At 35.7% G+C, this 23,791-nt stretch overlaps 1 protein-coding gene across 4 annotated transcripts in view; it reads right to left on the bottom strand.

Moving 5' to 3' along the window:
• The window catches only part of LOC121858330 (golgin subfamily A member 5-like), a 35,553-nt gene extending 12,590 nt beyond the window's left edge, over nt 1–22,963 (bottom strand). The window contains exons 1-8 of one of the 4 annotated variants that reach the window (XM_042354697.1): nt 22,877–22,963; nt 20,131–20,313; nt 16,724–16,985; nt 15,866–16,001; nt 14,648–14,765; nt 8,763–8,881; nt 8,205–8,305; nt 2,500–2,618 (exon numbers count right to left, since the gene is read on the bottom strand). In XM_042354697.1, the coding sequence (XP_042210631.1) occupies nt 2,500–2,618; nt 8,205–8,305; nt 8,763–8,881; nt 14,648–14,765; nt 15,866–16,001; nt 16,724–16,985; nt 20,131–20,297 (1,022 nt within the window). In that variant the 5' untranslated portion in view covers nt 20,298–20,313; nt 22,877–22,963. Of the gene's footprint in view, nt 1–2,499; nt 2,619–8,204; nt 8,306–8,762; nt 8,882–14,647; nt 14,766–15,865; nt 16,002–16,723; nt 16,986–20,130; nt 20,314–22,707 lie in introns of all 4 variants that reach the window. The other 3 variants (XM_042354696.1, XM_042354695.1, XM_042354698.1) reach the window with 3 other exon arrangements.
• Between the last annotated feature and the right edge of the window lie 828 nt (nt 22,964–23,791).

The raw sequence follows: 23,791 nt of genomic DNA, 5'->3' as shown, positions 1-23,791 counted from the left end.
TGTAAGACAAATTATACTACCTGTATCTTATGGAAAATCCCTTTACAGTGGTCCCTCGGTTAATGAACACAATTCGTTCCAGAAGGTTGTGCGTTAACCGAAAATTTTGTTAACCGAACCCATTGTTTCAATGGGATATTGGGTAATTGGTTCCAGCTCACAGAAAAATACATAAAAAGTAAAAAAGAAATGCAGTAAAGTACACTTACTTTGAGGTGTATATGTAGAAGGTTCCTAGTTGATAATGATGATGGGAATTAGAAGTGGGGTGGAGGAGAAGGGAGAAAAGAAGGAAGTGGTATGGAGGAGAAATCACCCCATGCTTGATGCCGTCATTTGACCAATAAAATTTTAAGTTCACTAGGTGTAATTCCCTTTAAAATGGCTGGCAAGTGTAAAAGTGAGAGTTTTCGTGGTGCTGAGAAGAAAAAGAGAGAGTCAATTACTTTTGAGATGAAAATGAAAAGAATAATGCAATATGAAAATGGAAAAATAGTAGCAACCATTTCACGTGACCTTGGCTTCTCTCACTCGACGTTATCAACAAATTTGAAGGGAACGGAACGAATTCGTGAGGTAGTGAAAGGATCAGCACCTATAAGGGAACAATAATAAGGAAAAAAAGACAAGGTCTTCTTCATGAGATGGAGAAATAACTTGTGGAGTGGATGGAAGATCAGCTGCAAAAGTGTGTACCCTTAAGCCTTCTAACCATACAGGCTAAGGCAATAAGCCTTTTCGTAAGCCTGAAAGAGCAGGCAGGAGATGAGTGCGACCAAAACTTCACAGCAAGTCATGGGTGGTTCCAAAGGTTTAAGAAACGTTAAAAATTGCACAGTGTAAAGGTGAGTAGAGAGGCAGCAAGTGCTGCGGAAGCTTTTAAGGAGGAGTTAGATCGTGTCATCGTGGAGGGAAAATATTTGCCTGAGCATATATTTAATGTGGATGAAACTGGCTTATTCTGGAAGAGCATGCCAGAACGGACATACATCCACAAAGAGGCGAAAACCATGCTGGGATTCAAGGCATTCAAGGACCAAATCACTGTTCTGTGGGGGGGATGTAACTGGTTTCAAGGTAAAACCCTTCATGATACAGGTACTCCTCGACTTACGACCACCCGGACATACGACCGCTGCAGCCGTAAAAAATATTTTTCAAATTATGTATTTTCTAGTACCGAAAAGTTTCTGTCCCGTACGACAGTGTGGGCTGGGCCGCCTCGTGGTGTACAGTATCCACGCCATAGCCCGCTCAGTTGGTTTTTGCCCATCGATGTTGTTAATGATCATGCTGCATACTTAGTTTCTAATTCCCTTTAAAATGGCTGGCAAGCGTAAAAGTGAGAGTTCTCGTGGTGCTGATAAGAAAAGGAGACAGTCAATTACTTTTGAGATGAAAATATGAAAATGAAAAAACGGTTGCTATCATTTCATGCGACCTTGGCTTCTCTCATTCGATGATATCAACAATTTTGAAGGACAAGGCAGAGGCATTTGATACTATTAATAAGGGGATGCAAATATTTGAAGAAATGGATCAAAATGTTGAGCGTTTTGCAAAAGTTGACAGACTGATCCAAGATGCACTTGCTTGCTACAGGGAGATTTACAATGAAAAGAAAAGGCAAACTGTGCAGTCTAAATTGGACATATTTTTTAAGAAGTCCCCCACTGCTGTTTCCTCACGCCCCACCACTGCTGCCTCTTCACCCCTTAAAGATGATCCAATACCTTCAACAAGCAAATATGTTAGCCTGTCTGAAGAAATCAAACTTGATGACCCACCCAGCCCTGCTCTCCTCCTCTGTTTCATCCAATTAATGTAGTCCCCATGCTTAATTAAAAAATTATTGAGGGCCCGTGTGCATTCAGCTGACTACATTAAAGGTAAGTGCACAATAACACTTTATTCATTTTTCATTATTGATTACTTTTATTGTACTCTATTTCATTTTAGAATTTATATGTATTATTTTTTACTTTTCGACTCACGACCTGGTCGTCGGGACGGAACCCAGTCGTAAGTCGAGGAGAGACTGTAATGCATTGTTATTTAATTAAATGTACTTAATACTGTATATAAACGTTTATTAGGGTTTTAATAATATTATATGTCCCCAACTTACCAGCCAAGAACATAACTTTCTTTCTTAAATCACACAGATCAATTCTAATAATAATTTAATTTACACAAATCACTCAGTACTGCAATAAAGGATATAATTTGGGATATCCAGGTGTCCACTGTATTATCATATGGTCAAACTGACCTTCACCTAAAACCATCATCAATCACATATTCTACTACAGTATTATACATTTTTGGACCATATGTATATGAACATTGAGAAGGGGTAAAATCATCAGCTCTCAGCCCAAAATGAGCCCAATGACAACTCTATAAAACCTTTAGATATATTGTACTAAATGATTTATAAATGAAAAACACCCAACCTAAATAATCTCATCCATTAAATGCATATGTAAATATGCTCACCTTTTATTTTCAGCCTGCATTTCTTTTAAAGCAGCATCTCTTGTTTCTAGATTCTGATCTGCTTCCTGTAAGCGAACTCGTAGTACTGCAAGTTGGCTATCTTTGGCTCGTAGTGATTCCTGTACAAGAAAATCAAAAGTTGAATGGATTCCAGTACAGTATATTCAATACATGAACAATGAATTATTGAATTCACATAATAAGAAAAAAGTGTAAAACAAACAAAAGCTGCACAGGAAAGCTGAAAAGTAAATGGAGATGAAGGTATAAATGAACATGAGTGATGAAATGTAGAGTTATGTGACTAAACAACAGGATTTGCTTATGTGGTCTGGGCATATGGCGAGAACGGGAAGAGAATATTTAGAATAGAGAGTACCGACATATAGTTAGAGCAATGCTTCTTAACTTGAAGGCGTTTCAATCTTTCCAGGGATGCTGCAAAAGACTGAACATATTTCTGACTCAAAATATATATTCCCAATGAAAGAAATTCATAATTAAAAAATTGGCACAGCAGAGTAAGATAGGGAAAACTTGCCATTCATTAATCTCAATTTTAACTTCATGTAGTATTACCAGAGATGTCATTCTATTTCAAGATTCCCACACCAGGATAATATCAAAAAATTTTACATATAAAGAAGTCATAAAAAGATGAACATAAAAATTAAAAATGAGATGCAAAAACAATTGTTTGAATCACTGTCACCGTTTTCAAATTAGACTACAGGACAAGATATGTATTTCTCCCATATGTATTTTGATCTTATGCCTGGCAACAGGAGTGAGTGAATGACCACTAGTTAGAGCATCATCTGCTCTTGTAAATCTCCTCCCCCCCTGCCATATTTCACCGGATTTACTGTTATTATTAGAGATTATTGCTATAATAGTCTTTAATCGTGATTTATCATGGCATTGTAACCACCAAGCTACTGGGCCAAGCTGTAAGGTGTTATGGCTGTTTTTCAACTCGTATTTTTGGGTAGATATATTGTATGTAACTGTCTTCATTTATTTTTACTGTTACATGCACACACCATCCTAGATACATATTGTGAAAAAAGCACAGTATTACACCACAATTACCAATATCCTACATGTTGGGATGGCTATATGGCTCGGAAAGAAATTCTGTAAGTTTGATCTACATATCAACCCAGCTGGTGCTCAGATGCCATTCGTTCTAGAGACAGTAATTTCTACGAAGAAAAAATTGCCGTATGGCAACCCAACCAGCTCAACTTTAATAACAAAGCACAGAGTTGACTTGAGGGTAGACTCTCGCATTTTACCTACATATTGTTGTCTTGTTTCTTATTATTTGTGAGAGGATTTTCCCATTATTATTTATTTGTATGTGGCTTGTATGTGGTTTGTGTGTGTGTGTTACTACACTCACATACAGTACAGGTAAGAAATAATTGTCCTAGGAGCAAACACAAAGAGAATATACATTTCTTTGCACATGAGTTAGCTGTGTGTGTGTGTGTGTGTGTGTGTGTGTGTGTGTGTGTTTGTGTGGGTGGGTGGGTGGGTGGGTGGGTGGGTTATTATGGGGAAGCAGGGAGTGTATGCAAATGAGAACGGAGTTATTCTTTCATTTGGCTTTTATTTACTGGTTTGGCAATACAGTATTTTTTGTTGTTACTTATTTATTGGTTTTATTTTTATTTATTCCTCACATATCCTGCTACAGTGATATCCCTGTTAGCCCAATTGGAGCAAAGCACTTTCGTGGATGAGAAATTTCCAGGTAAGGAGACGACTTTCTCAAACCTTTTCAAGTTACTGGTAAAAGTTTTCGAGTGTCCAAACTAAACATCTTGCAAAGACGGACACTAGCCTACTCCCCCAGAACATTTCTGGGTGCTGGAGATGTTTTCCTTGAGTCTAAACTACTGGAATCCATAAATACAGTTCTAATTAAACTAGAAACTTAAATCGTTTATTACAATATTCCAAAATAGCTTATCTAAAAAATTGATAAATAAATATACAGGGTATTTAAAAATAAATAATATATATAGGATATTGGTGTGAGTGAAGCTGTATGTTACAACAAAGACTTATTTTCCACTCCCATGGAGCTGTGGGGGATTAGTGGGTATCAATGCAATGTTAGGTGGAGGTAGGATGGTGGATTAGTGGTCTCATATTACTGACCTGATGGAATGTCAGGTCACCCTTTCTTGGGTGGAGGATTAGTGGGTCTCATGACCTGAAGATTTCTTGAATAAACACGAAACCTAAAGTATTTTTAGAGAGATTGTGATAAGTACAGATATAAGTATAAATGAGCAAAGTTGTATCCCTTCAACCTTACATTACATAACATTTTAAAATATTGAGTGAGAAAGCAGAAAGGTGTGGGTAATTAGAGACATGGAGTGGAAATGAGTGTTGCCAAGCGCTCCTCAACAGCTGATATTTAACTCGCTACCATGCAGTCACACACACGCTTGCTCTCTCTCTCTCTGTGATGTGTGTATGTGTGCGTGTGTGTGTGTGTGGGGAGGGAGTGTCACTTTTTACCCCCCAATGGACCCTTCTTCTCCCCAAGCTCACAGCAAACATTATAATCTTTACTGTATTTGTGTTAAAGAGTTGAATTTGATACCATAAAGATCCTCTATGAGATGTTTCCAATACAGGTTGACAACCCTTTATCCGAAATTCCAAAAACCGAAAAGCTCTGAAAACCGAAAAAAAATTTGTGGAGCAATTTTTTTTTTTTTTTTTTATTAGCCCACCCGGGCACAGGTCACTGACCCACATCGGGGCCTGGGGGGCGAAAATGTAATAGTAATAGTAATAATAATTATAATAATAATAATAATAATAATGATAAAACAGTAATAATAATAATTATTCAGAGTAAATAAAATTTTTAATAAAAAATACACAAAAATAAAATAAGAACGATAACAATAATAATAATAATATTGTAATAATAAAATAATAATAGTCATAATAAAGAAATACAAGAATGAAAAAAAGATCAAAAGTGAGAAACACGACCTAGACCTATGAATTAATATTATTATTATTATTATTATATTTGAGCCCCCAGGCCCCAATGTGAGTCAGTGACCTGTGCCCGGGTGGGCTGATCCCTGTAAAAAAAAAAAAAAAAAAAAACTAACCATTCTGAAAACCGAAAAATTCCAAAAACCGAAATGCATCTGGTCCCAAGGATTTCGGATAAGGGATTGTCAACCTGTATATCCTTAAATGACAAGCTGAATTAGAAGGTAACATAAGTATTTGACTGTATGTGAAGGGTACTGGTAAAAAAAATCAATTGAAATACTCTGTAGCATTTGATACCATAATATCCTGACCAGATTTCCCTATGAAAAAGACATAATTTTTAGTACCATATTACTGGACTCATTTTGTTCACAATATTATGCTAAAGGACAGAAATTTTTATCTCTTGAGCAAACTATGAGATGTTTATACTCAAATTAATCACTATCTTGCAAGAATTCCAGCAATGCAAGTTATATTCTCTTAAGTAAAGTCTGTGACATTTTACTAGACAAAACTTTAAGCTTAAAACAAAATTCATCCCATTAATCGTTACCAACGCCATCTGCTCCCCCACTGCTGGCTGGGAGTTGGGAGGGGAGGAGATGGGGTGTCGACAGCCAGAAGGGGAGATTAACGCGTACTCAGGGATTATAAAAGACAGGGAGTTTAAATGTTTCACTTATAAAATATCACTGACTTAATTTAGCAAGCTTGCACTGCTGGATTTCTTGAAAGATTATGATAGTAGTAACTGTCTTGGCATGTCACCTCACCACCTGACTCCTGAACAAGCTCTTCATCAACTTCTTCATATCCTACAATGTGTTTGGCAAGCTCAACACACACACACACACACACATGGGAATCAAGACAACAAGCATCCAATGAGGGTCTTGTTGTGTGACTGCATGGAGGCGAATTAAAAGATCAGCTTATTACTTGGCAACACTGGTGCACGTTACCACTCCTTTCACTCCACCTCTCTAATCACCCACACCTTTCTGCTTTCTTACTCCATATTTTAAAATGTTATGTAAAGTAATGTTGAAGGGATACACCTTTGCTCATTTAAACTTATATTTATCACAATCTCCCTAAAAATACTTTAGCTTTCATGTTTAGTCAAGACATCTTCAGGTCATGAGACCCAATAATCCCCCACCCAAGAAAGGGTGATCTGACATTCCATCAGAAGGTCAGTAATATGAGACCACTAATCCCCTACCCTACCTACACCTGACATTGAGTCAGGTCAGGTCAGCGGCCCCCCCAAAAAAATACTTTAACTCGTGTCTTTATTCAAGACACTTTCAGAACATTATCTTGATTTTCAATCTCGGAAATTTTTTTCCTAAAGCCAGAAATTTTTAGAAAATTCCGGCTTTGGGAATGATTTTCTGAGCAAATTTCAATTCCGGCTATCGGAGATATTAATTTACTGTATATATTATTTTAAGAAAACTATGGTTATAGGAGGAAAATACACACCAAAGTTTTTTCCTAAATACTCATTGCTAAAATGGGGGATGTATTTTATATGCCATAAAATATGGTACTGTATATTCGGTGATTTTTATATCAATATTTATCGTTTTTATACATTTAGTATATTTCCCAGAAGATACGGATAATCAGCTTTTTCATACAGGTGGTCCTCCCTTTTAGTCCGGATCTTCGAGGGTTCAGTGTACAGTAGGTCCTCGTATAACGTCGGCCCACTTAAAATTGTTTTGGTACTACGTCGCTAATCTTTAGATAGCCAAAATTCGTTGAATGTCCTGATGACTCGGTACAACGTCGTTTTGAGTCGTCACGGACTACTTTTTACGGCGCATCACCCTCTCTCGTCTGGACGCGCTACGCTCTTTTGGCTCGGCAGTCTCAATGACTCACCGCCCTCCTCCTCCGCTTCAACCATACTCCTCCCCTCCCACCATCCGTCTCCTCCACTTCACTACCCACCACCACACACTCTCTCAACCACCTCCGCCCATCAGTGAGTACCAGTACAAACTTAGTACAGGTACTCCTCAACTTACGACATACTCGACTTACGACAACCCGGACATACGACCGCCGTGGTCGTATTTAGTATTTTTCAAATTACGTATTTTCTAGTACCGACGTTAGTGATCGCGCTGTGCACTGACAAAATTTTCATTTGTAATTCCCTTTAAAATGGCTGGCAAGCGTAAAAGTGAGAGTTCTCGTGATGCTGAGAAGAAAAAGGGACACCCATTTTAGAATTTCTATGTATTATTTTCGACTTACGACCTGGTCGTCGGGACGGAACCCCGTCGTAAGTCGAGGAGAGACTGTAGTTGTATATGTATGCACTATTTTCTAAAGAAATGGCAATGATTTTCTGTACATAAATGTAATGTATTTCATGGGGCAAAGAAAGGCTCAGGAACGTAACTCCCGTATTTTATCGATTTCTTATGAAGAAAATTGATCCGCTTAACGTTGCTTCATATAACGTCGCATTTCTAGGAACGTAGCCCCGACGTTAAGCGAGGACTTACTGTACTTAAAATAATGTAAAAATGTACCCCTCACCGGGTTAGCGAAAGATATTCATGGATTTGGCAATTCGTGGCCACTTTGAGACCCAAACCCCCGCAAATTTTAAGGGCATGCTGTGTATACTGCATAATGCTTCTCACCTGAAGATCCATTTCCCTTTGCTGCACTTCACGTATTATTCTATCAAAGGTCGACTGTTGACTGGACATTCCTGATACTTGTGTCCTCAGATGATTCACCTCTGAAGAAGAGATCAATTTGATTATTAATAATATAATTGATCATCATGACTTCAAATTGCTTGGAACCAAGAGTCCTTTGGAGAATCAATAATTCCGGAAATTTTATATACCCAGTAATTACTCCAGGAATTTACAAAAAGTGGGAGAAGTAGAAATACAGAGATAGAATTAAGGCAGAGTTAGGTCTTGTCCAAAATGAGTTTTGCCAATGTGGATTTGATCATACGTTTCACCTTTGGCAATGAAACCTCTTTATTACGAAATTCATGTTCTCCCCTCCTTTTTGCTTAAAAATAAGAACATTAATAAAAAAAAGAAAAGAAAAATGATGGAATCTAACAAGAATGCATCATGGTGGTTTGTTTTGATTTGAGCCAATCAGAATGAATTGCCCAACTCAGAACATAGCACACGTCGCAAGTCAGCTGTGGCCTGTGACAATACAGTATTACTAACCTCTTTCTGCATCCTTGGCTCGTCGCAGAACCTGACTCATCTCTTGGTTAAGGCTTGAAACTTCTTTCCGCAACAAGTTTGTCTCACTATCTATTGAGCCAGTCATAATTCCATTGCTGCTGTAAAAAAATTATTTTTAACCCTTTTATGGTTTGAAAACCTTGTAAATGCATGGAAAAGTAAGATCTTAATTTTTAATTTAATAAACCCTTGACTTACATGAGTTCAGTCTATGTGATTTCTAATACACATGGTTTAAGCCCTGAAATATAAATACTGTACTTGATCCTCATTGTATTTAACCAATGTTGTGTTACTATAGTGTAATTGCAAAAATACTTTAAAAAAATTAAGAAAAAATTTAGCTCTTGCAAAAAATAAAAGATTGATCCTGAAATCTTAAATCAAAACTGAGCCAGTTCTAAGCAGCTTTGTATGGGCAGCAAGTTCATATGTTATGACCCCTGGCCCCAGGAACCCCAACTTGTGGCTGGGATATACTGTATATACAGTATATATTTTGTTTCAGAAAATTATTTGGCATCATTTTGCCACAATAATTTTTATACTTACAGGCAGGTCCTGCTTAACAAGGAACATGCATCTGAAAAATGCTTGTCAGGAGAATTCTTGTTCAATGGGAGCCAATTTCTCATCTGATCTTACGTTAAAAGGTGAAATGTGTTCTGGCCAAAAATTTTCAATTCAAAACCCCATTGTATAAACATACATGTGCCCTAGCCCAAAGAATTTTTACCTTGCAACTATGGTGCATGCATATTAATGCCTCTATAAATGGTAATACAGTATGCAGTAAAACCTCAATAAATTGCACTTCAACACTGTATATTAGAATTCTCTTTATTCAGACTCTCTGTGGTGCTCTGGAATGCCACTCTACAGTATATATATCAGAAAAAAAAAAAAAAAAAAAAATTCCCCCAAATTGTAACTCAGTCTGGATGGTTTGTGTGTTTGTATGTGCATGTCAATTGGCACATGCCTCAGTCCGAGTCCCACATTCATACGTATCGCCAACTTGCTGCGCCTCACTACCTACATTCATTTACGTGAACTTTTAGTGGTTTACTATAAACTTTTTGTTTTGTGATGACTTTCTCTACCTCATCAATGTCTTTTGCCTCTACAATAATACCCGTGTTAAGTTCGTACAGTTAACATTAAGTATAGTATGCACAGTGAAAAGAGCCACATACAGTACCTGTATTGTTTAACCCATAAAAGGTCACATTATTATACATACATGATACCCCCCTGGTCAGGAAAAATTCAATTTTTGTTTTATAGCCTAAATGCCCCAAAATGACATAAGAAAACAAGAAATACTAGTAAAAGTGGCAACTCGCCTCGTTTAAAAGCGCTACTTGGCATTTAAATCATGCCACCCACCACAGCCGGCCCAAGTCAGTGATAGGGAGGATATGGACTTTGAGGGGTTTGACAAAGAGACCCTGCAAGCCTCTGTGGTGGATAGTGATGCAATTGATACAAGTGACACAGGTGAGGGCCAATAATCTGCCCTCTGCCTCGGAACCAACCCCCCATCCCCGTGTGCCCAGCCATCTTTTCTACTAACGTAAGTGTTAAAAAACCTAATATTATTGATATTTCTCTTAAATATTAATTGTGTGTGCATACCATCATAAAATTAAGATGTTATTTTTACTACAACGTACGTATTGTGTCGGAAAAAGTGTTATATTTCTGTTATTTCGTTTATGCTTTTCTCGTTTCACCTTGGGACCTCCAAGGTTCAACTGACACGTAAATGCAGACTATACTGTGCATATATATATATATATATATATATATATATATATATATATATATATATATATATATATATATATATATATATATATATATATATATATATATATATATATATATATATATATATTGATAAAATCACCGTGTGATTTTATCAAGATTTATCTTATCCACGTTTTCATTGAGGATCTACTGTACATGATATATATATATATATATATATATATATATATATATATATATATATATATATATATATATATATATATATATATATATATATATATATATATATATATATATATATATATATATATATATATATATATATATATATATATATATATATATATATATATATATATATGAACCCGACTTCCACTGCTTGGACTTCTCGACCGTCGGACTTACGACCGCACTTGATTGTGACCATTTTTTTTTTAATTTATTTTTCAAATAGTCTGCATTTTCTATACAGAAACGTTTCCAGTTAATGTAGTCTCCATGTATAATTAGAAAATTATGGGGCCCCATGCATTCAGCTGACTACATTAAAAGGTAAGTGCTCAGTCACACTGTATCCATTCCTCATTATTTATTACTTATTTCCTGTACTGTATCCATTCCTCATTATTTATTACTTTTACTGTACTGTACTTCATTGAATTTTTATTTAAAAAAAAATTAGATTTTTTGTCGGACTTCGACCATTGGACTTCGACCTGGATTTGGGTCCCCGAACCGCGTAAAGTCGAGTCTACTTATATATATATATATATATATATATATATATATATATATATATATATATATATATATATATATATATATATATATATATATATATATATATATATATATATATATATATATATATATATATATATATATATATATATATATGCAAATAAATACCGTATATCACGGCCTATAAACGAAATTTGAACATTAAAAAAATCTGCCCAAAGTTGTATCTAAACCACCAAGTTTAAAATTCTTACCTCTTAAATATTATGGTTTAGTGTGTCAAGAGTGGTGATGAAAACATCGTAAGCCACTCACAAGGTCTTACCACTAATTATTTTTATACTGAAACTTCGTTTGGCAAGCTGGATTCAAATTAAGATTACCGGTATATTAAAATAATAAAAATGTATTATAAACCTGTCTAACATACCGTAAAACAGATTTATACCCCTGTAATAAACACAGCTATCATCACACACCCTCCCCACGCCCCCACCCCCCACCCCCATTTGCCAGTGAGAGACAAGAAAGGAAAAGTGCATTAATTCTTGAAACTATCGAGCGGTTAATTACAGACGCTCAAGTGACGTCACTAGTGTTTACACTACACCAGCTGGTAATATTTGATGCCATTACTTGAAGTGAATTGGCATTTTAAGTAACTAACTATAAATAAATACAAAATTAAAAAAGATCAAACTGAAATATACTGTATGTATGTTGTGTTGTCAAAGTAAGAGGAACAATTGTGTAAGTCACGTAATATTTTTTCCTCAAATCCTAATGAAACACTACTGGAGAACATTCCTTTGTCGCAAAACAGTTTTATAAATTAAAAGAAATAATTACAGTGTGTTTAATATATTACAGTATATTATAAATAAATAAATAAAACAAATAATTGGTAAATCTATTTAAAGTAAATGGAAAATAAGCAAACATGTTATTACAAAGACCTTCCGTCTGGCTCAGGGTGAGATGGAGAGATAACAAGCTATTTATAGCCCATTTGAAATGAGTACCCTAATGCACCATAAATAATTCATTGAACATTCATTTTTTGTACATAGTATTCAGTATATATATATATATATATATATATATATATATATATATATATATATATATATATATATATATATATATATATATATATATATATATATATATATATATATATATATATATATATATATATATATATATATATATTTATGTATGTAGTAAGTACATACTGGTAACCTTTTTCCTCAAATCTAATGAAACACCACAATTAGAATACGGTGGTTGCTTTGAACCACATGTTGTATAAATAGTCACACCACCGAGGCGAGGAACACTCCCACCACGCTTCAGTGACGTCACTAGTAATTTACACTACACCAGCGGGTATAATTGATGACATTATGAAGTGAATTGGCCTTATTTTAAAAAATCAAGGATGGTTGTAAGGACTACTGAGTCAGTGGTAAGTGTCACATTGGATACTGGTCTTATACAGCAAATAGAAAAAGCTACTTTTTAAATGGAAATTTGAAGCGTCTTATGCACCCCATTATATAGGCCGTGATATACGGTAGAGGGCATGATCTAGGAAGCTGATACAAAAAAGAAAAACAAGTCTGTAATTCACACTCAGGTGAGTACAGACTAGTCTGTACTCACCCTAATGAATGCTAAAAAAGAAAAATTATATATATATATATATATATATATATATATATATATATATATATATATATATATATATATATATAAATTGATCCGCTTAACATTGTTTCGCATAATGCCGCGTTTTCAGGAAAGTAACCACGAAATTAAGCGAGGATGCCCTGTACTGTATATTTTAGAGCTGCAGTCCTGTACCCTACATTTCCCACTGAAATACATAGAATGTTATAATGCGATTCAATATTGCACAACAATTCTCGGTCCCACTCTCACGTTATAGTGATCGTCCACTGTACCAGCATCTCGGAGACAAAACAATCTCTGAAACTAAGCACTTTTTTATATTTTATTTTGCACACTAGTCAGTACCCTCGCTTTTGTATTTGTTTTGAGAAATTTAAAGTGCAGCACATCTGGTTAGATTCCACAAAGCCTTTTGAGGGATGAAAGAAAAGCTGTGAACAGCGCAAGTGATACTGGCCTGTGCGGCACCCAGAAAATAAAACCTGCTAAGTTGTCTAAGCTCACTAGCTAGCCAAGGTAGGTCAGTCTGCCACTGACTTCACCTCAGAGTACAGTGTAGATTATGAGTCTGAGTGCACCAACTCCACAAATGATAATACAAACAGGTTCATTAAAAATTTTGCTCATAGCTACAAGCTCACTCACTGAATTTTATACCATAAAAAATGTACTCATTAAACTATATTCTTGATCATTGGTTACTCATTCTGTAGGAGCTGCCTACTGTAATAATAATAAAATTAAAGGGGGGGGGACAGGAGAAGCAGGGTTGGAAGAAATCATTACAGAAATTTTTTTTGTGTTCCAATAATTGGCTTAAAACAATTAACCCATGGGCTTCGGTCTGTGGCTGGTACCCCCTACCAAATGGGTACAGGGGGCCCCCCCCCCAAGCTCGCAGATTTTTATTTCGCAGTCCTCTATTACTTGCGGATGACACCCTGGATGCACCCAAAAATGTCTGTGGGTAGTTTTAAAGTTGCCATCATTTTCGCGGCTGGGACAGGGGAGCCATTCGTTCTAGAGACAGTAATTTCCTTTACCTGTTTTGTATATGTGTGTGTGTGTAGACACACACACACACAAAACACATACAAATAAATAATAATTGGAAAATCCTCTCACAAATAATCAGAAACAAATTTATAAAAAATGCGACAGTCTACCCTCAAGTCCATGCTTTATTAATAAAGTTATAAAGCACAGACTTGAGGGTAAACTGTCAAATTTTTAATAAATTTGTTTCTGATTATTTGTGAGAGGATTTTCCAATTATTATTTATTTGTATGTGTTTTGTGTGTATGTGTCTACACACACACACACACATATACAATATACCTGTAGGTAAAAGATGTAATTGTCCTAAAGGCAAACACATAAAGGGAATATACATTTCTTTGTACACAAGTAAAAATGTACCCCCCCCCTCCCCCAAATGTTATTTACGAAGTTGGCGATTCGGCCATTTTGAGAACCTAACCTAACTACCAAGTTGAAAAAACTATAGTTGAACTCAGCAAAATATATATACAGTACATATAGTATATATACTTGTGTAATAGAAATATATATTTTATATTTGTTTAAAATGTCCGCACACCAGATATCCTGATTAATTAATGACGTTGCAGTGAAAGGGTTGGAGCCTTACCTGGTACTGCCATCAGTACTGGGTGGGGCTGAAATATTTACATCAGTGGGAGTGTCTACTGTCACATAGGCATCAGTGTTGGCTGATCCTCCACTGCCTGAGCCACAACTACCACTCTCTGTTGAAAGACACAAAATTATAAGAACAAGGTAATTGAAGTTGATGAATCTAAAATAAATCACTTCATTAAATCAACCAGTGTTTACCATAAACACAATAAGAATGCTTGATGATAGGCACATATCATTTACAAGCAAGAAGACAGGAACTAATAAGGGTGCAGTATAACATATTACAGTACATTAAAACAAAAAACCCAGGTATTTAAAGTAGCTACTGTACAGGTGTAAACTCAAGAATCTGGCATTAAAAAAATCGGCTCTCCTTGAAAACTGTAAATTTTTTGCATTTGAAACATTTTTCTATTAATCTAGAATTATCCCAGAAAACAGTTAAGAATCCAGGAATAATACACAATACATGCAGTCCCCGAGTTACGAATGGGTTACGTTCCTGGATCCTGTTCATAAGTCGGAACAGTGTTAATTCCATAGTCTAGGGGACTGCCCTGTATTATTGCTTTATTTGTTACAGTGCACCGATGAGCTGACACTACTGTCTTTGTTTATCCATGTAAACACAGTCTTTTAGTTCTGAATGACACGCGTATGGCTTATCATTATCTGTGCCATATTTTCTTTAGTATTATCCCTCAGTTATTATCATAACGTCTCCCAAAAGACCAGTTCTGTAAGTGATTAAAAAGTGCACAGTCTGGAAAATGCAAAACTTATCATTCTCTGTATTGAAAAATTTCTAGTGCTACATAAACTTGAGAAGGGAGCCTCTGTTGAATATGGAACCTCAACAATTTATATCATAAAAAAAAAATACTGTACATTTTAAAAAAAAATCTTATTTTTTATTTCATAAAAGTTCTTATTCATCATCACTTCTACTATACATTAAACACAAACAATAACTTTTTGGAAAAATACAAACAATAGTCAAAATATCTGTCAATTATGTCAAAATGAGATTTGCCTTTGCTGTCATTATGAAAGTGTACCCAATTAGAAAATCCAGCAATTTGGAAATTAGGCAAAGGCCAGACCCTAAGCATCCTTGATTATTGAGGAGACACCTTTAACAAGCATGAACAATTTTGGGTCGGCGAGTCATTAACAAAGCTACGACATTTCAATCCAATTACTGTACCAATGTCAATTGTAGCAGAGCCTGGTGTCTCACGTCCACTGAGGGCCATTAATGAAGATGCAGATGACACAGATGACTGACGGGAATGTCCCAGACTGCTGAGGGTGGAGATGGTCATGGTGGTGGAGGAAACCATCTGTAAAATTTATATTGCATTAAATTGCACCAATGTATACACTGAATCAACCTGGAGGAGGAAGAGATACAATGGTATCTATATCTTTAACATAGGGATTTTGATATAGCGGAACCTTTCTTTACTGGACACGGGATAAATTTTTATTGGTCCTTGCAGCAAACTCACAAAAACAATAGTCTCATCAGACAATCACGCTGGTTGGGAGGCCTGAGGTGTTTTGGGTGTGGGTTAGGTGGGTGGCTGGGTGGTGAATGAGTGGAGTAGTATAATGTATCACCTCCTCAAATAATGTCAAAATTACTTGGAATACCAAGGTCTCCACATTATGTAACTCGCCCAAAATTCACTCTGTCACACTGCAACGGTGGGGCACCATTGCACTCACTACTGTACAATTAATTTTTGTCACTACATGACCAACATTCACTTACTAGACCAACTTTCAATAAAAAAAAAAAATCCAGGAGTGCTTGTCAGCAAATACATTAAGTCCATTGACTGTGTACCCATAAGGAACCGGGTCTACAACAACAAACATGGTTTCATATCGACACACCTTCCTATGTAATGTTGATATAATGGTTCAAATACACTAAAGAGTAAATCACCTTCTACAAGGTTAGCCAAATTCTGATAACCTCAGAAAGACATAAATAATCCAAGTAGCTACCTGTATGTCATAATATACAGTATAATTTACTGATATTTGACAAACTCACAGGATCAGACTGCTGAGTAGTCATGGTAGTTTGCTGCTGATTCTCCTGTTGTATGGGACTATTAAGGAAATCCATCAATTCTTCTTCTTTGTTGTTGTCCTTTTTCTTGGAATTATTCTTTTTTACTGTTGCTTTTGGGGAGGAAGTAAGGGAGGTTCCTTGTCCTGTTTGGAGTTTAGTCCCTTGAGCTGAAGTTGAAGGCCCACTAATTCCATAACTACTCAAGTTGGATGGTACACTGGATGAGCTGTGTAACCCTGATCTGTTGAAGATGATAAAATGTTGCTCAGGCAGAAATTACTCCATATGTAAGGTTGACTCCACACTTTTAGACCTACTGGCCAGTTGATTAGTCAAAGTATATCTATATTAGCTTGTTTTCAATTTCATTTGTCAGTTTTTTCTTTGTCTTTTAGGCCCATTTCCATTATACTGCAAGAATCACTATTTGACATCATCCTTTAATGCTTAATGACGTAACCACGTTAGCCCACTCAATGCCATGCTCTATTTGATTTATGTATTTTGCTTTCTCCATTGCTTCTTCTTATATATCACATATGAATACAGTACTGTACATGAATATGAAATTATTTGAGTTTTCATAAAAAAAAAAACCCTGCTTATGTTTGAGTCCATGATTCAGTTTATGGAGTTTTGTAATTTTTATCTAGAGAGCCCAAAGAAAATTACCTTAACATGAACCATAAGAAAGTATTCTCCAGTGAGAGAGGGAGAGAGAGAAAAAAGAAGAAAACTCCCCTTACAGTGCGATACACAGCAATATTCAGGCCCCATGGCTGGCACCCAGCAGAAAAATCACGAATGAGAAATACCAACTACAGCATTACTGTACTTAATTCAAGAATTTCACCCATCCTATGGTGATTGGAAGTTGGCAATGGAGTTGAGTACAATTAGTTAAACTATCATCTTCTAAGAGAAAATCCAAAAGAGGATTACTATTTCCTGTACGGGTAATTTCTCAATTTTTAATTTTTTTAAAATGTTTTAGAAGCTTTTAGTTACTACTGTATTTACAGGGGGTCCCCGGGTTACGAACAGGTTCCGTTCTTAAGTTGGATTTGTACGGAATACATTCTATATGCACACCGTACAGTACTTATAAAACAATTTTTAAAATCCCACTAATGTATATCCTAGCCTAAGTCCTTATATACATCTAAAATCACTTAATTTATGACAAATGAAGAAAAAAATTACAAAATACAGAAAATGAAAGTAAAAAATAAGTCATTGGGTAAATAAAATACCCTGTACTGTAAATTTCAAGTTATACCCCGTTCATATCGGCGGGGGTTCGTAAGTCGGGAACTCCTGTACAGTTGAATTATGGAAAGTTTAGTATCGTAATACCGGTTTCAAGTCAGAAAGGTTGGTATTGCTAGGCCAGTCAGGCACAGGTGGTTTGCTATGAGGCAGAAACCACCAAAACTTTAACTCGTGCACATCACATTCTTTAAATTCTCAAATTTCTGTTGATTGTGACCATATTTGAGCTACCGATATACCACTTCTGTACACTTCACAGCCAAGGGTCATAGTTTTTACTTGTTTCTGACAATATAGGTTGAAAACCTCTTTCCGAAATCCTTGGGGCCAGATGTGTTTCGGATTTCAGAATGATTTTTAATTTTTTTATACAGGGATTAGCCCACCCATGCACAGGTCACCGATCCACATTGGGGCCTGGGGGGCGAAAATATAATAATATTAATAATAGGGGTATGTGATGCTCCACAAAAAAGCTTTCGGTTTTCAGAGGTTTTCCGTATTTGGAATTTCAGATAAGGGGTTATCAACATGTACTAATCTAGCAATCGAAACATTTATACTGTTCTGTATTTCTTTTTTGCACTTTCTGTGTTGTATGTAAGAATGTGTGCATGTAAAAAAAAAAAAAAAAATACATACTGTATATCTATCCAAAATTATGAATTAAAAATAATCATAAGATAACAGACAACTCACAGGTGGGAATGGTTGGAAATTTCTCCGCCTGGCCCGAGAATTAATTGGTGATCATTTTCATTAGTTTGTTCCAGAACATAGCTGAATTTTGGAGCGTTCTAGATACTTGGAAGCCAGATAAATGGTCCCGTGCCTGTATAACTCAGGCTTTTTGGGGAAAACAAAATTTGGAAAGTTTAATAACTGTACAGTAGCTTAAACAGCAGTGTGATAAACACCAAGCACAGTACTATACTCCCCAATAACAATAATAATAATAATAAACAAATTTGTTATAAACAGTTTCTAAGTTAAATGATTGATTTATTAGCCGGGCAGTCTCCCAGCTAGCTCGGAGAGGTGTAGCTGCCGCTGCTCTCTCTCTATTGGGTTCACAATACAGGTACAGCCCATTGCCTCCATAAATACTACAGGTTTATTCACTTCACACACATACCCACCCATGCTCTTTAGTTATCTTATTTTATAGTTTTATATTACATTTTCTTTATTTGTAAGCCACATTGGAGTACTGTACAGGGTACTTGAAATGATTTTTCTAGAACATTTACAGTTTCATTACTTATCTTTGGAATGGATCTTCCTACCTTAAACATGACCTCTTATTTGGCTAATAAGATGCACGGTGATTTTTAAGAAAAAAAAAAATGTGCCTTGTGGGTTGGGAAATATGGTTGAGTTACCAAATTGCACTGAATATCAGAAAAGGAATCTAAATGGTGAAGGATTGATCATAAAGTCTCCTTTTAGAGTACAGTATTTTGGATTGAACAACTCTAGTATAGTAAATAAATTTGAGGGCTAAAATACTCATTCCCCAGGGTACTGACTCATGAATTCCATTTAAAAATGAAATAAAATTTAAAATTACGCTATCCTTCACCCACAGAATATCCACTGAGCTAGAAGAAGGTACTGTAGCTACTGCATCCGTAAAATGTGACTAGAATCTGAAGTTGTTGTTCTTGACTGAACACTTCACAGCAACATAAACAAATGAACAGGTCAGTTACCCTTTACCTTTGTTTATCCATGACGACAAAACTCGTGAGTCTTCTCCCTTTTTAGACCACCTTATTACTATGTGGACATTCTTCAGGGTCAAGGTATGAAGATGAATGATAACTGAATTTTCAAAGTTATTTAATTAATTATCAGATCCCAGTTACAGGTTAGCACCAACGTTCCCTCTAAGTTGTGTGATTGCATAAATAGATTTATTGATTTCGCTGGTTGGAACAAATCTGCACATTACAATACCGTGATATTGCTGCACATAACAAAATTCATTCTGCATTGACGTAAAAATTTAGAAGGAAACTTGGTCAGGACCTTGAGTCTGGGACTTCAAGCTTTTAACTTACTGACTTTCCTGAGTTGCTTGATCTAGATGCAAGGTTATAAAAATTATTCACCTTTCATGCTTAGTTGGAGGTGGGGTGGAACTGGCTGCATCGTACTTAAATGATGACTTCATTGTTACTGAACTTCTTCTTTCGTTACTGAGCACTGTGGCAGCCTCACTGTCCAGTTTATTAAGTAGGTTCTCAGCTCGACCTGCCAGGTCAGTTATCCAGGACATCTTTACAACTCTTCAACTGAAATGAAGTTTAAATAACTCATGATTAAGACTAATATCAAACTTGTTCTGGGGAAAACTTTCTAGTTCCATACAACAAGTGCCAATTTCACTACAAGTAAAAATTCTTCTGTAAATAAAAACATACCACCCAACAATGCCATGTTTACGCTTCAACAGTTTCTGTAAGCAGGAATATTTTATAGACATTAATGCTCTGTTTCTTACTCACTGAGACACACCAACTTTATAAAAAAAATATATAGATAATGACAAAGTACAGTACTCTATACAGTATTACATTCAGAATATCCCTTTCCCCTCACAAAACCAAAAAAGACAAAGATATAAAATGTTCTTAAAATTAGTTTGGTGATACACATGAGTGCTTCCCAGTGTCCTTTCCACATGATACATGTACTGTACAGTAAAGCCTCAAATAACAATGGTAATGTGTCCTCCAATATTGCAGTGAAAGGTGAATCATCGTTTTGTGAATCATTAACTTTAAATATTTACTGCATAAGAATAGGGTAAAGGTTTACGAAACTCTTATCACCTGAAGGAAATGTGCGATTTGGTTAAAAAATTTTTACACACTATTAGTATGATATTAAACACAGAAATGGAAATGACAATGCATAGAACCTAATAGAACCTGACCTAACAAACCCAGGGTTTGTTAGGTTTAGGACAGGTTCTATGAGGTTTTATGCATTATCGTGTTAATTTATGTGCTTAATATAATGCTAATAGCATGATATTAAACACAGAAATGGAAACAACAATGTATAGAACCTAATAGAACCTGACCTAACAACCCAGGGTTTGTTCGGGACTGATATGTTCACGATAAGAATAATCACAACAATGCAGGTCAAACAAGACATGTAATCATCACATGATGTACAAACTATAGATGACATAAAGAGAACAGAGATTGCATTTATTAAATAAACAAAAGAAGACTAAAGTGGTATAGTGGTAATTCTAAACTTAATAAAGATGCGTAATTATTTTATTAAAAGGATCAGAAGTAATGGAACACAATTTATAAAATTGGAGAGGAAGGAAAGGCGGTGGTACGGAATTAGGCGACTTACTGTAAGAAAATGACTGTGGCGTTTGAAATGCAACCTAGAGACATAATTTTAATGCCATAACATCAGTGTTCGCCGTGTTATTACCCCGTAATTTCCTTCATCTTTCATGCCCTGCCCACTAACAAGGAATTTAAGATCGTAGGATAGAGTACGTAATTGAAAAAAAAAAAAATCCTAAAAAATAAAAAAATATAATCGAAAGTTGTCATTTGGTATACTAGTGGAACACCCCGAGGCTCAGTACTTGGAACATTATTATTTCTTATATATTTAAACGACATAGATATCGGCGTAGACGGCAACGTAAGTAAATTTGCTGATGACTAAAATGGGGCGAGTAATTAAATCTGACGAGGATTCCACAAAACTACAGGAAGATCTATACAATTTTTTGAATAGTCTGAAAAATGGCAGATGAAATTCAACGTGGACAAATGTAAAGTACTTAGTCTAGGAGATGTAAACAGAGAAGCCAGATACAAGATGAGCAACGATGTTACAGAGAAATCAGACAGAGAAAGATTTAGGAGTATAATAATAAGTAGGAATCTTAAACCAAGTAAACAATGTGTATTTACTTGAAACAAGGCTAACAAAGTACAGGGTACTTGGGTTCATACAAAGGAGTGTTAGTTATAAGACTAGCGAGGTCATCCTAAAACTATATCTTGCGCTTGTGAGACCTCACTTGGATTACGCAGTTCAATTGTGGTCACCGTATTACAGAATGGATATAGAATCCCTAGAAAGAATTCAGAGGAGAATGACAAGACTAATCCCAGGCATTAGGAACCTTGAGTACAGAGACAGGTTAAAGCATCTTAATTTGCACTCCCTCGAGAGACGTAAGTGAGGGGCGATATGATCGAGGGCGAAAATGTAATAATAATAATAATTAGTTCATAGTAAATGAAATTAATACAAAAAATAACAATAATAATAACAACACTGAAAACAATAATAATAATAATTATAATAATAATAATAATAATAATAATAATAGAGAACCATAAAGAAATACAAAAATGATAAAAAGATCAATAGTGAGAAACGATATACATTATGTATGTTGTGTTGTCAAAGTAAGAGAAACAATTGAAACCCTGCAATTGTGTGTAAATGAGGCAGAAAGTCAGATCAGCAACCTGGGAATTGGTCACAATTTTCGTGATGCCATATGGCAGCAGGGTCTACCATTAGACAACACATTATGCTTCCTATGTATTCCCAGGCGGTAATACCTCCCAGTTTGATAGCTGCCTACTACCTACATGTGTGCCTTTCCAATATTACATAATTAACATACTTACGTGGCAAGAGACGTATATTCTCGGACTAGGTTATCACCACTATAACACGACATAAAACATATTGGGACTTAAAACTTTGAAATTAATGGAAGTATTATCACAGGTAAAAAGCCCGTGAAAGTACTATACAAATACAGACCGAAAACAATAAAAATGTGATGCCCAACACCTTTTCTATGTCCTCTGTTCTTGTTTGTTATGCTCCTGGGGGTGCTCTTGACGTGTCTCCTCTTCGTTCGTGTCATAACCTGATTCTAAAGTGGATTTTTCGTGACGTCACACACGGTTTCCATTCGTATTAATATTATCGTGAAGTATTGTGGCGGTGGTGATATAAACATATGCATTAAAACAAATCAAATAAAATGAATTATCTTTTCTGTATAAATACGTAAGGAACGGCAAGCTGACGAACTGTATTTACGTGAACGCCCTTTGTATGACGATCACAGTTGTGTAATAATACTCGTACTTAAGACTTGAAGTTGTTATGATAATAGGGTAAACTACAAGTGAATTATAATACCGATAACATTGGGACAATAATACTAACAGTAGTAGTAATGATAGTAGAAGTGTTAAAACAAGAAATGTTAAATGAGGTGCAGCATTGGTTGAAGCCACAAGTTCATAAAGTTGTCAGTGCATAATTTTTTTTGGTGTGAGAGTTGTAAGCTCTTGTGTTACGGGTAGGAATCTTTAATTTTATTTATTTTTATTCAACCCTGAGCTGTGATCCCTCGTGAGGCAGTCAGTCAGAACACCGAGATAAGAGAGCCGTTGCTCTGAGGTGCACAAGGAAATTTAGGGCAAGGTATAGTTAAGAAGTGGGAAGTACAGAAGAAGAATGATAGCAGGTGGGCTTTCCACCTTACGGAGGCTGGTTTACGACTTAACCAGTGACAGACGTCCCGCAGTCCACCAGGGGCAAGGGAGGTTAGATAAGCTAAGCTGAGCTAGTTTAAAGTGTGATCCAAGGGAATGTGCTGTTTTAGGGTTTGTTGGAGGGTTCCTTCAGGTCCTTGTGTTGCTGAAGGGATGTTCCTCATCTCTTGTGATTGGAGGGGTCACACCAGTGTAATGA

The sequence above is a fragment of the Homarus americanus genome, unplaced genomic scaffold (assembly GCF_018991925.1).
Source record: "Homarus americanus isolate GMGI-L3 unplaced genomic scaffold, GMGI_Hamer_2.0 scaffold57980, whole genome shotgun sequence".
NCBI classification, from domain to species: Eukaryota; Metazoa; Arthropoda; class Malacostraca; order Decapoda; family Nephropidae; genus Homarus; species Homarus americanus.
Note: the sequence above shows the minus strand (reverse complement) of the source record. Positions and strands in the feature narration are given on the sequence as shown.